At 40.4% G+C, this 11,854-nt stretch overlaps 1 protein-coding gene across 3 annotated transcripts in view; it reads right to left on the bottom strand.

The window, feature by feature from the left end:
* Window positions 1-11,854, bottom strand: part of pkn1a (protein kinase N1a) — a 63,907-nt gene continuing 52,053 nt past the window's right edge. For all 3 annotated transcript variants that reach the window (XM_034203388.1, XM_034203387.1, XM_034203386.1), the window contains exons 8-23: window positions 11,528-11,722; window positions 10,614-10,723; window positions 10,010-10,153; window positions 9,576-9,651; window positions 8,919-9,054; window positions 8,588-8,672; window positions 6,376-6,455; window positions 5,979-6,054; window positions 5,254-5,345; window positions 4,815-4,991; window positions 4,195-4,257; window positions 3,398-3,474; window positions 3,173-3,315; window positions 1,954-2,061; window positions 1,778-1,858; window positions 1-1,671 (exon numbers count right to left, since the gene is read on the bottom strand). In XM_034203388.1, coding sequence (XP_034059279.1) covers window positions 1,468-1,671; window positions 1,778-1,858; window positions 1,954-2,061; window positions 3,173-3,315; window positions 3,398-3,474; window positions 4,195-4,257; window positions 4,815-4,991; window positions 5,254-5,345; window positions 5,979-6,054; window positions 6,376-6,455; window positions 8,588-8,672; window positions 8,919-9,054; window positions 9,576-9,651; window positions 10,010-10,153; window positions 10,614-10,723; window positions 11,528-11,722 — 1,847 coding nt within the window. In that variant the 3' untranslated portion in view covers window positions 1-1,467. The remainder of the gene's footprint in view (window positions 1,672-1,777; window positions 1,859-1,953; window positions 2,062-3,172; window positions 3,316-3,397; window positions 3,475-4,194; window positions 4,258-4,814; window positions 4,992-5,253; window positions 5,346-5,978; window positions 6,055-6,375; window positions 6,456-8,587; window positions 8,673-8,918; window positions 9,055-9,575; window positions 9,652-10,009; window positions 10,154-10,613; window positions 10,724-11,527; window positions 11,723-11,854) is intronic.

The following is an 11,854-nucleotide window of genomic DNA, read 5'->3' on the forward strand; positions in this document are numbered from 1 at the left end:
TTATTCACTCCAAGTTTTCTTTATAAAATAAGTCATCTCATACTCTCACATGGTTTTTGTTTTGACACAACACAAGATAAGTAAAATCCACACATCATACATACAGCTTCACAACAAACCTCGCCTCTACTCAGAAATGTTTATACCACTGGCTCATATTTTCAAGATATATCATTGTGTTTTAAATGATATTGTTTCTTTAGAAATGTATTGCCAAGATACCTTGTTCGCTGGGATGTGATGTGGCCGACAATATTTATTTTGATTGCGTCACCACCCAGATTTTCCAGATATTCACCAAGATATCCATTGGTTTGATCTGAAACAAAGATAACTTCATCTGCAATAACCACCACGGGTAGCTTTTAAATGTATTGTTGGAATCAGTTCTCTAAAACAGACACTAAAACAAATGCTAGAGCCAGAGTTTGTTGAGTTTAAAGTCACATATAAATGTCTTGAGGGGAAATTACTTACTTCATGTACACAAAACTCTGGTAGCATGTAGATAACTGGAGCAATGCGTCTTAAACTCAGAATGAACAAACACAATAATGTTACTTGTGCATGAAGTTTTAGTGTTCAGTTTTTTTTTGTAATAAAAAAAAAGTGAAATACAGTGACCTGTTTGCTACATAGCATTTAATGCTGATGGTTGTGATACCATTTCCAATTAAAAAGTATGTGGTTGGTACTGAATAATGGATGAGGAGTCAACGGTCATAAAATATGATTACTTAAAAATTGCAATTGTAACATTTGTGGCATTCATTAAAATCCAAGCAGCACTATTTTTAAAAGTGGTTGGTAGAATTCCAAGGAATTAAGAAGTGATTCTTTACCCCGTAGTTATATTTCATAGTTCGCCCAGCATTGGTCAGCATGACTGAGGCTCATCATCACACCACTGCTGGGGAAGCTTCAAATACGAATTCACTCTGAACGAGACATCACAATTCCCACTCTCACAAGCAGGTCCTCTCGGTTTCTCACTCTTCTTCCTGCTGCTGTATACAACGGGCCACAACATAAAAACATGATGCTTTTCTGTGGATCAAATACAAATGTAAGGCATTGGTATGAGAGGCCATTAAAAAGTCAGCAGCTCTTCCTCACAGCTGCACGGGTGAATACAGCGACACATAAGAGGATGGGAGGAGGTAATTTAAAAGGCTAATGTTTGTAAAGATACACAAGTCACTGGTGTGATGTACGAGGATTGGGGGCTTCGTTTGTACAACCCCACCAGCTGTCCGTCCTGGCTTTTATTTTCTCAGCTTTCTATCTTTATAACTTGTAGACACACAAAACACAGACCGACTGGCTCTGGTCTCTCCACATTCATTCACAGTGTAATTAACGGCAGACAAACAGTCAGCGGACAGTCAGTTGGGACCGGTGGTCCGCTCAGATAAAACCGTTGTGAAGCCTTTAAAGTCAAACATTCCTCTTCGTCTTCAAGGCCCACTAGCAGAGGTCGGAAACGTAGTCAAAGTCCCGGAAGCTCTCCTGGTCTTTGCGGGAGAGCACACGAGGTTCGCGTGGTGGCGTGAGTGCCGGAGGTTCGGTGGTGAACTCCTCGTCGAAGTTGCTGACGTCTTCCTTCCCGACAATGGAGGGGACAAAGGGGGGCGGAGCCTTCCTCTGCAGCAACATCTCCCAGTCCACATTCTAGAGGCGGACAGAAAGAAAAAAAAAAGACAATAAATAATTAGAAAAGGTGAATATAAAAAAAAAAAAGAAGAAAGAAAATATTAAAAAGAAAATGTGCACTTACTCTGAAGAATGGCTGCTTCTTAATTTCCTCTGCATCCTTTTCACCAGAGCCCAGTCTTCTCTCCGGGTTCCTTCTCAACAGCTGATCACAAAAACACATACAAGAATCACAAATTGCTCATGACAAGAAAGAGTATATTTCAGTATTTATGTGCGTGTGTTTGTGTGTATTCTTACCCTTCTCATAATGCCGATAGCCTCGGTGGACAGAAAGCGTGGATAGCGGACTTCGTCATTCACTATGCTGTCAAACACCTCCTCTTCATCATCCCCTGGGAATGGAGACTATAGAAACACACACAATAGGTAAATAAAATCCATTCTACAGATTTCACATATCACGCGCCGCTGCTGAATGTATGCGCGCCTCTGCTACTGGGCGCCAGCTAGGTACCAACAAATAATATTATTAAATCATTTTAATACATTAAAATAATAATCCGTGGCCACACAGCCTCTGTGAGCGAGCGAGACAGAGAGAGAGCTAGAGAGAGCACACCTTTAACTATTTAATATAACTGTAAAAAAGAAAGTAAGAAATCATTCCAATGCGTAATATAGGACAGTAAAAAAAAGTGATTAGTGAAATATGCATAAAGAAAAAGAAAGAATGCTAACTAGGTAACATAAGATAAGAATAAATACGTTTAAATTATTTGTTATTGGTTGTGATCATATTCTAAAGATGTTTGGATTATTGAAAAGTACACAGCTCTCTTTCATACGAGTGTTGAGAGCTGTATCCATAAATTCATTTTGTGCTCAAAGTGCACCAGATTGATGCATTTCACTTCAACATTTAAAAAAGAAAAAGCCCGGACCCCCCTAGAGGATGCGAGGTCCACCCCCAAATAAAGTAGGTTAAAATAATTAAATTGCATACATTTTATTTTGATTGTTTGTTATGTGGATGTGTAGTATTTGTGTTACTGTATGTTCAATAAAGGTGATTTAGCAAAATACACCCGTAGAGCCTCAAGAGCCTTTCTTGTGCTGGCAGACACATAGAAACATATTGGCGGGGCGCACTTCGCACGTGCACACACATTTAGCTGGGCCCGCGTGCCTTAGCACCGCTGCTATGACTCCATCCTAGGGTTGTTAGTCATTTTAAACATCCAGTTATCTTTGTAAAAGGTGAGAAGCAATATAAATAGCACATCTAAGACTGAAGTTATTCAGCGCACTTGCAATATGATTAGTTATTTTTAATTAAAGATTTTAGGGACACCTTTTTATATACATTTACCAATATGAAATCTATATAGTCTTGGCTATGATATTGGATGGATAGTAAACTAACAAATATGTAATGTGTGTTCACGCAAAGCTTATTTCAGCTATCCTCCCATACACCGTGTAAAGGCACTAGTCTGTATATATGCTTAGTTCTCACCTCTCCAACCAACATTTCATAGATGAGGACCCCCAGTCCCCACCAGTCTACCGCTCTGGTGTAGGATGTATCCGTCAGGACCTCGGGGGCTAAAAACTCTGGAGTCCCGCAGAACGTGCTGGTCCGGTCCCCGAAGCCCATTCCTACAGACAGAGACAGATTTTTAGAGGAATTCTGCAGATGGCTAAAAATAAACGCCCATCTGTCAGCAACATCAATATCCACCTTCTTTACACAGCCCAAAGTCAGCGATCTTCACATAACCATCTGTGTCGAGCAGCAGGTTGTCGAGCTTGAGGTCTCTGGAAGAGAGGGGAGATAGAAACGTGTAGCTGAGAATCTGTACACAATGTTAACGAGTACAGCTGAGAGGACACAAGGAGTTTAAAAGAGATACAACCGAGACAAAACATTTGCAGTTGTGCTAATTTATCTGTGAGACTTTGCTGAGGCCCGGCTGATATCCAGCAATGTTTACAATAAGAGCTTCTCCAGTTGACTTAACAAATATGAGAAGTCACATATTTGTTAAGTCAATTTAACAATTCTACACATTGTCCCAGAATTAATTTATACAAATGTTACTATTGCTATTTTAAGACCATATAATGTAACTGTTATAATGATAGTGTATTAGTATAATAATGCAAGTACAGTCATTGGAATTCTAATTGGAAGATTTAATTGTAATCAATAAATACAAATAAAACCATTCCCAAAAGCCGTAAATAAAAATGAACTTAAAGGTTTGTTATATAAAATGCTCAATGTCTGCACAATGCCCAAGGTTAATCCTGCTGTTATTTCTGGTATTATGTTTTCTAGAATGTTGGTGGCATTTGAATGTAAATAAATACACATTTTAACACAAAGGGAAATATCAAAGTAAGTAAAAAATGATCAAGATTGTGTCGATTACGTAACTATTATAACATGCCCGGTTTGTTGCTTATAAAGTAGACATCCCTTTTTTACATCCCCACCGTCATGTGAGGACACAGGTTTGTGTGGGTTCCTCTTACCTGTACACAATCTTATGGTCGTGGAGGAACTGAAGTCCAAGAACTACGCAGGCTGAATAAAACCTAAAGACATACCAAATAAATGTTATTGCTAACCTGAAATAAAAGGGAGTAAAATGCAAATCTCATTTTGCTACCAAAAACTGACACACTTTGACTTCTAGTACTAATAAGACGGTGAATGCATGTGTTTAATGGCAAAGTTGTAGGCTTTCGGTTTTGGTCATGTCCGCTGAAAAAGACAATGAATTAAGTGATCATTTGCCGGATGTACCAGATGCCAAAGAAGTTTGATTCCAAAACTGGTTTAAAAACAACATTTTCCACTACAAACTTTTTTAAAAGTCTGTCTTATATCAACCCTGACATTCCCATATGAACACTGAATAAGGTCCCGTCTATACTGGCCACAAATACATTGCTTCCAAATGTGTTTCTACAATAAGAGATGTGGGACAAAATGCATTGTTGTCATAATCTTAATTCAGCTGAAGCTATTATCAGTCTTCAGAAGTCTGAGACAAATGAAGTGTATATTTGTCAAATTGTTTCAGTGTCAAATATAGTCTTTCCTTATCAAATTGCATTGGATGAACTAAACAAAAACCATCGTTACATACACGGCTCGGGGCTCTGTGAAGACGTCAGTGTGGATGTGCATCATCAGGTCGCCTCCTGCTGTGTACTCCATGACAAAACACACATGCTCCGGCGTCTGGAAGCACGCAAACAGGTTGACGAGGAAGGGGTGGTGTGACAGGTTCACCACCTCAAAGATGCGCTTCTCGCACATTAGACTGATGAGGGAGGGAGAGAAAAGGTGGAGAGGAGGAGGAAGCAGAGATACAAAAAATGAAGGATTATTGGGAGGAAAGGAAAAAGATTAGAGAATAATTAAACATTTTGACACTTAATTAGACAGTGTTTATTTTGGTCAAAATGATTTAAGGCACAGCTGCATAGATTAAACACAGTGACATTTATTATCTATAAAAACAGCGAGTAGATCCAGTCTAAAGAAAAACAACAACCCAAGGTAATGGACATATCAACACGCACCTTTCCACTTCATCCCGTGCTACGATATCTCCCTTCTTCAGGGCTTTGATGGCGTACATTGTGCCTGTCTTCTTGTATTCTGACAACAACACCTGAAGACAAACACATGCAGAAAACAGCTTCGATTTACTCCTTGTTTTTACTAACAATTCACAAACCCTGTCAAGTGTGAACTGAGGGCTGTTTTCATTCTTTTATGAGGAAGACCAAATAGAAACAGTTTATTGTGATATTTAATTAATATCTGAATTGCTGTGCTTTTATTCACATTACTGCTATTTCAAACTTTCAGCTTATTTTGAATGAAAATGATTAATATGTATGAAACGAGGGTTTCATTTAACTTTCTTAAACTTACTGCAGCCATGCCACTTTCCATGTGACATAACATTGTTGACAAAGTAAAGTTCTATTGAATGCAAATAAGAACATATTCTCAAAACATACAAAGAAGAAAGGCCTTTCACATATTCTCTTAAATGTATGGATTCTTGGAAATATTTAAGCGTAAACCTCTTGATACTGCCTGACGAACACACTGCAATCCATATGAGACGCAATACAAACCCTTTTTAAGTTTTGTAGCCATAATGTGTCTACATTTGTACACATATTGAGCTCATAAAATCAAGAACTGCCTTCTATTGTTCTTTGTGTTATAATGGAGACCTTTTCCGCTGGTACTTTTGTGTATTCCAAGTTAAAAGTAACCAACAAAAGTGTACCTTTCCAAAGTGTCCCCTTCCCAACACAGCAATCAGCCTGAAGTCCTGCAGAGACAGAGGGCCCTTCCTCTGCTTACTGAGGAGACAGCAGGAGACAGTCAGCAGAAACATTTAAAGGGTAAAACCAAATACAGTAAATATCAGATTGGCGTTCATATACACTGCCTAGAATACAGACAGCGATGGAGAGACTTACTTACATACAAATAATTAAAGAGAAACATGTTGCTTGTTTATGAAGCCTCTATATGGGGTTTTAGGAAACCAAAAACGATGTTGTTTATACAAGAATATAAACTCATACAAATATGAGAGTAAAAGTACAGTTTCACAGAAAATATCGAAAACAAATCCAACGTGGATGGGGCACAAGGATGGAGTGTTTATGCGTGTGTACCTGCCAACAGATGGGGTTCGGACAGGGCACTCGGGGGTGAGGTCTGGGGGAGAGAAGGGCTCGATGACGGGCAGTTGGTCCTGATGGGGGACATGCGAGGAAAGAGGCACAGAGGAGAAGACACAGAGAGAGGGACATGCAGAGACAGAGACATAATGGAAGTCAAGAGACGCATGATTACATGATGGACGTGACGTACAAACAGCAGGATTCACTTTTTGTCCCTGCTCTGTTGCTTTAGTTGGAGACACTGTAATCAAGCGCCCCCCTGCAAGATAATCCATATGGCTATTTTTTGTATCATTTAGTTGAAATCGGCATTTCAAAGAACAAAAAGTTGCCATTCATGGGATTATTTTAACCTACAATGGCCCTAAAACGTCATTGTCTGCACTAAGTTAGGTACCTGATGCTATTTTGCATTTGATATCTATATTTTGTGATCATATTAGTGTTATGTATAATGATTAGGGGCCTATTTTCAGTAAGAGCTTTCTGGATTCACTAGTGATTTCCCAATTACATTTTAACCTCAAAATTAAACACTGTCTTCTGTGGTTTGTTTAACTTCAAATAAAGTCAGCATTTGAACCAAATTGTATCTTTTATGGCCTTAATTTTGTGCAATTAAATTCTGATCAATTGTATATGCCAGTGGCGAGCCGTCAGGGCCCTCTAGGCCCTCTGTGAGGGCCTAAGATATTCTAAAAAATAATATTTGATAACTTTAAAAAAACAACATTTTTTTTTAAATATTATTTTTTATTGTTACATTTTTCATTAGTTTCACCAAAATAACTTGATTTAATTAATTTAAAAATAATATTTCCAAAGAAATAAATCCTTAGAATCTGCCTGTTCAGTTTCTGTTGGAATGTGAAGGGTTAAATGCCGTCTCTGCGAGTTACTGTGAAGACGGGAGAGCTTGTTGGTCCCTCTCTACATTCACAGAGGGCCAGCTATAGTAACTCAACGAGAGAGTAATGTCAAATGACAGTACAATTGACCAATCATATCTTCCCTCTAAATGGGCGGGCTTTATTTTCGCGGACTTTATGACTAGTTCCGCCCGCTGCGAGGTCTATGCAAGGGGTGCAGTGCATGGATGTATAATAAGAACACGGTGCAGTGACGCATCCTAAAACCCGGAAGTAAGCTTCGCTCGGATTCCCTCGACAGAAAGAAATGGGATTTCTCCATAGGGTTTTGCAAAATAGCTCGAAATAAGGTCTGTGGAAAACGAACCTGTTAGATAAATGCACGTTGTGTTCAGCCGGATAATATCCACATGTCTACCCTACTTTTATTATTTTTGATCTAATCGATAGATTTATGATTAGCATAAGTTCGTTCATGATGGCTCACTTCAGGGATAGTGATGACATCGTTGCGAAATTATTAACCGAGTCATTTTCAAGATTGAGTTACAATGATAAACTGGAGTGGCAAAGGATCAGCTGCATGACCCCGCCATCAAGTGCTTCATCCAAAAGGACAGGAGGATGGACTTTGTATTTAAGTGATTTGATCATCAAAGGTAGGCCTAAGTCATTTTCAATGTGGGCCGCCGTGCCGACTTAATTCATTTGTAATTGTTACTTGGCTGTAGTAGGTAGCCCTGTCATGATAGGTGTTTATATAAATGGTGTTGTTTTGTGTGGTAGAGGGTCGCTGTCATTGATGCGTTTTGCACCCCGGACCACTGTTTTGATATTCCGCTGAAGTCTACGTTGAGACGTAATATCTCTTCTTTTTTTTTTCGAAGGAAGAGGAGTCAGAGGGCCTAGGTATAAAAGTCACGGCTCGCCACTGGTATATGCGATTATTTATCCCATCTTATTCTATACTTGTGGATCAGAGCTTTGGGCTTTATTTCTAGGAAATAGTGAAACTTCCCTCACCCAACAGTAACTACAAAGACCTTACTACAGTAGGCCTAACCACACACACACACACACACACACACACACACACACACACACACACACACACACACACACACACACACACACACACACACACACACACACACACACACACACACACACACACACACACACACACACACACACACACACACACACACACACACACACACACACACACACACACACACACACACACACACACACACACACACACACACACACACACACACACACACACCCCCCTCCCCCATCTCCAGGGCTTCATCTCTCTCTGTCTCCCTCACCGGGGTTTGTCCGTCCGCGTCTCTCTTGTAATCCATTCTTATCGGAGAGTCGCTGTCCAGACTCAACTTCTCCACTGAGACCTCCCTGAAATTCACGCAGACACAAACAAACAAACCAACACGGCGATGCAGACAGACAAACACAAGAGGGTGGTTAGACGTGGGGCAGAGAAAGCATCCAGTGCTTTACACTTTGCCAGGAGACACAAGGAGAAAGGTTTGAGGTCTGATGGCTATGAAACATCACAGAACAATGAAGTGGAATGTGTGTATCTGTGTGGCTTCTGGGTTGTTTTGTGTGTGTGTGTGTGTGTGTGTGTGTGTGTCTTACCCAGAGTTGAGTGTGAGGCTGTGTGCATTGGGACTGTAGGTTCCTGAGTTGTTGACAGTGGGGATGGCGTTTCGAAGCAGCCTCACCCACGTACCGATATCAACGTTCATCTGACGGGCCCGAAGGAATGCTTTGCCTGAAAACAGAAACACAACCAGAGTCAGATATGTTTTGTCCTCAGAACCGCTCATCACACTGTCAAGGAAAAGGTCTTTTGTTATCAGCTCGGATTCTTAACGTAAATCCTCCACAACGTTTGGACTATTATTTCTGTATATTGCAGAATTTCTCTATACAAATATTTTCAGCTTTATTTTGGGCTTAATTTGAATATCCCCAGTTTACATCCTGTTTAAGTGTAGTACTTCCTATCTTTGTTCCGGCAAGTGCTGCGTAAATAAAGTTGTCATCATGATGAGGAAACGAGATGATTTATTCACCACTAGATGGTGCTGTGGTCTGAATGAATTGAGTGTTTTGTGTAACCATCACTGTTCCTGCCTTCTGGTTATGTTTATTTTCTCATAAAGCAAAAAAAAAACTGCTGTTTGTTAATTTCAAAAGGTAATCTTAGCAAACTGCATTACATTTGCAGAGAAGAAACACTATACTTATTTCCAAGATCAGCATATTTTCCTGTGTTTCCACTCTGCTCACCTTGCTGCTTAGAAAAGACCTTCTTCTGCCTCTGAAGGCGAGGAGCTCTCTCAATGACCGGGTTGAAGAAGGTCACCTGCCAAACACACACACACGAAACATAGAAACTACAGATCAACATTTTAGTTTCCCGACATAAAACAGACGATTCCAGTATGATATATCAAAGCGTTTTTCAGCACAGGTGCATGTGACAGCTTGTGTGTGTGAGGGAAGGGTACATTTGAATATCTTTGTGTGTATTTATAGCACATGAATAGATAGGTGTCATGTATGCAAGGATATCTATGTTCACACTTATGTGTTGCTGTCCCTTTTCCAATGTTTTGTTGCCGTGTGTGCGTTTGTGTGTGTGTGTGTGTGTGTGTGTGTGTGTGTGTGTGTGTGTGTGTGTGTGTGTGTGTGTGTGTGTGTGTGTGTGTGTGTGTGTGTACCTCTGCCAGCAGCAGGCCCTGAGGCTCCAGCTCCAGCTGAACTCTGTGTTTCTGGTTGTCCAGGAACTCCTCCAGCTTCAGGTACTTCAGGGCGGCCAGCGAGCGGTAGTCCTTCCAGTAGACTGCAATCTCCATCTCCCTCGACTAAAACACACACAGATACCAGCTCTCAATAGTGGTAGCTGCAGATTTACTAATAGGATAATTAACGAGGCAATAGACACAACGTTTGCTTTAACTTATCATGAAGTATATAAGGCTACACAATGTGATGGCTGTACACAACATCTGCGTAAAAAATGCAATTCTCTCTGCCTCTGGGTCACAACTCCCTTAAGCAATAAAACATATACAGTACATAGGCATCAGTGCAAACAACCGGAGTCATGTCTCTGTTAAAAGAGGAGGCAAAGAGACATTTATAGATATCTTTCTTTCGTTTCAGTTTTATTTTTCAGGTGTTCTTTGCTTTTGACAGTAATTTAAACCAAGATGTTAGCGCTAGCTATAATGTCAACAATATTTGAACATGTAGATCCATCTCATTATATTTACACTTTGAAATCCACTTGATGCGTTCATGTGTGTGTGTGTGTGTACTGACCCTTTCCAGCTCCACAGTGAAGGTCTGGTCCCAGGCCTGTTCTCCCACAGTCTTCCAGGGTGTCTGGCCCACCACGTTGTTCTCCAGCTTCAGCACAGCACTCACCTCGGCTGACAACACACACACACACACACACACACACACACACACACACACACACACACACACACACACACACACACACACACACACACACACACACACACACACACACACACACACACACACACACACACACACACACACACACACACACACACACACACACACACACACACACACACACACACACACACACACACACACACACACACACACACACACACACGATCAGCACATTTGATTCCCTCTATAAGTTACATTACTCTACAGAACCTGCCACCCTAGTGCTGAACACTCTAACAAAGAAAGCTAGTGTAATACTGTATGGGTATTGATTAATGATCGTAATTAATTTACTTGAAGACATAAAGTGCAAGACCTTAAGAAAAGCTGGCTGTGAATTGTCTGCTCAGGGTGTTGCAGCAATCTCACTAAATGTGCTGATGTTGCTGTGCAATTATGTGTGAGCACTCACAATCCCTGACCGTACCAACATACAGTGACAGTAATTGAATTTACTCAATATGGATCTGCTATAGCTTCATTTCCATTTTGTGCTGAGTGTGACAGTATGTGTTGCACTGTTAGTGATGAAAAATGTCCAAGGGCAAAAAAAGGACGTTCTTTTTTAAACCTTTGGAACTACATTTACTATTTAAGAACTGAATGATAGTAAAAACGAAATGTTTATTCTTATTTTTCTCTTTTTCTTATATACATTATAGGGAAAAATAATAATATAAAAGTAGAGAAAAATAAGATTTTTTTTTTTTTTAAGTGAACAAAATGAATAAAATGGGGACCACACTTACAGGAGAGCTCGTCTGTCTTGCTGGGTGTTTTCCCACTCACTGAGCCGCTGCGTCCGTAGAGGCCTTTGCTTCCTCTCATGAAGGAGCGGTTGTCTCCGGGGCTGTAGCAGGGCAGCATGACGGCTGTCCCTTTGTTGCGACCTGGGACCACCTCCAGCAGCCCAACACAGCCCAGCAGCTGCACCTGTAGGGTACCTGAAGACAGAGGGGAAGAATTCAGGTACAAACCAACACCTGAAGGCCAAAAACAGCAAAGGCCACGACAGAAATAAATAAATTGTGGAATTGTTCTGTCATCCCTGACGGTCATCCTTGCTATTTCTATTG

The sequence above is a fragment of the Gymnodraco acuticeps genome, unplaced genomic scaffold (genome assembly GCF_902827175.1).
Source record: "Gymnodraco acuticeps unplaced genomic scaffold, fGymAcu1.1, whole genome shotgun sequence".
Taxonomy (NCBI): Eukaryota; Metazoa; Chordata; class Actinopteri; order Perciformes; family Bathydraconidae; genus Gymnodraco; species Gymnodraco acuticeps.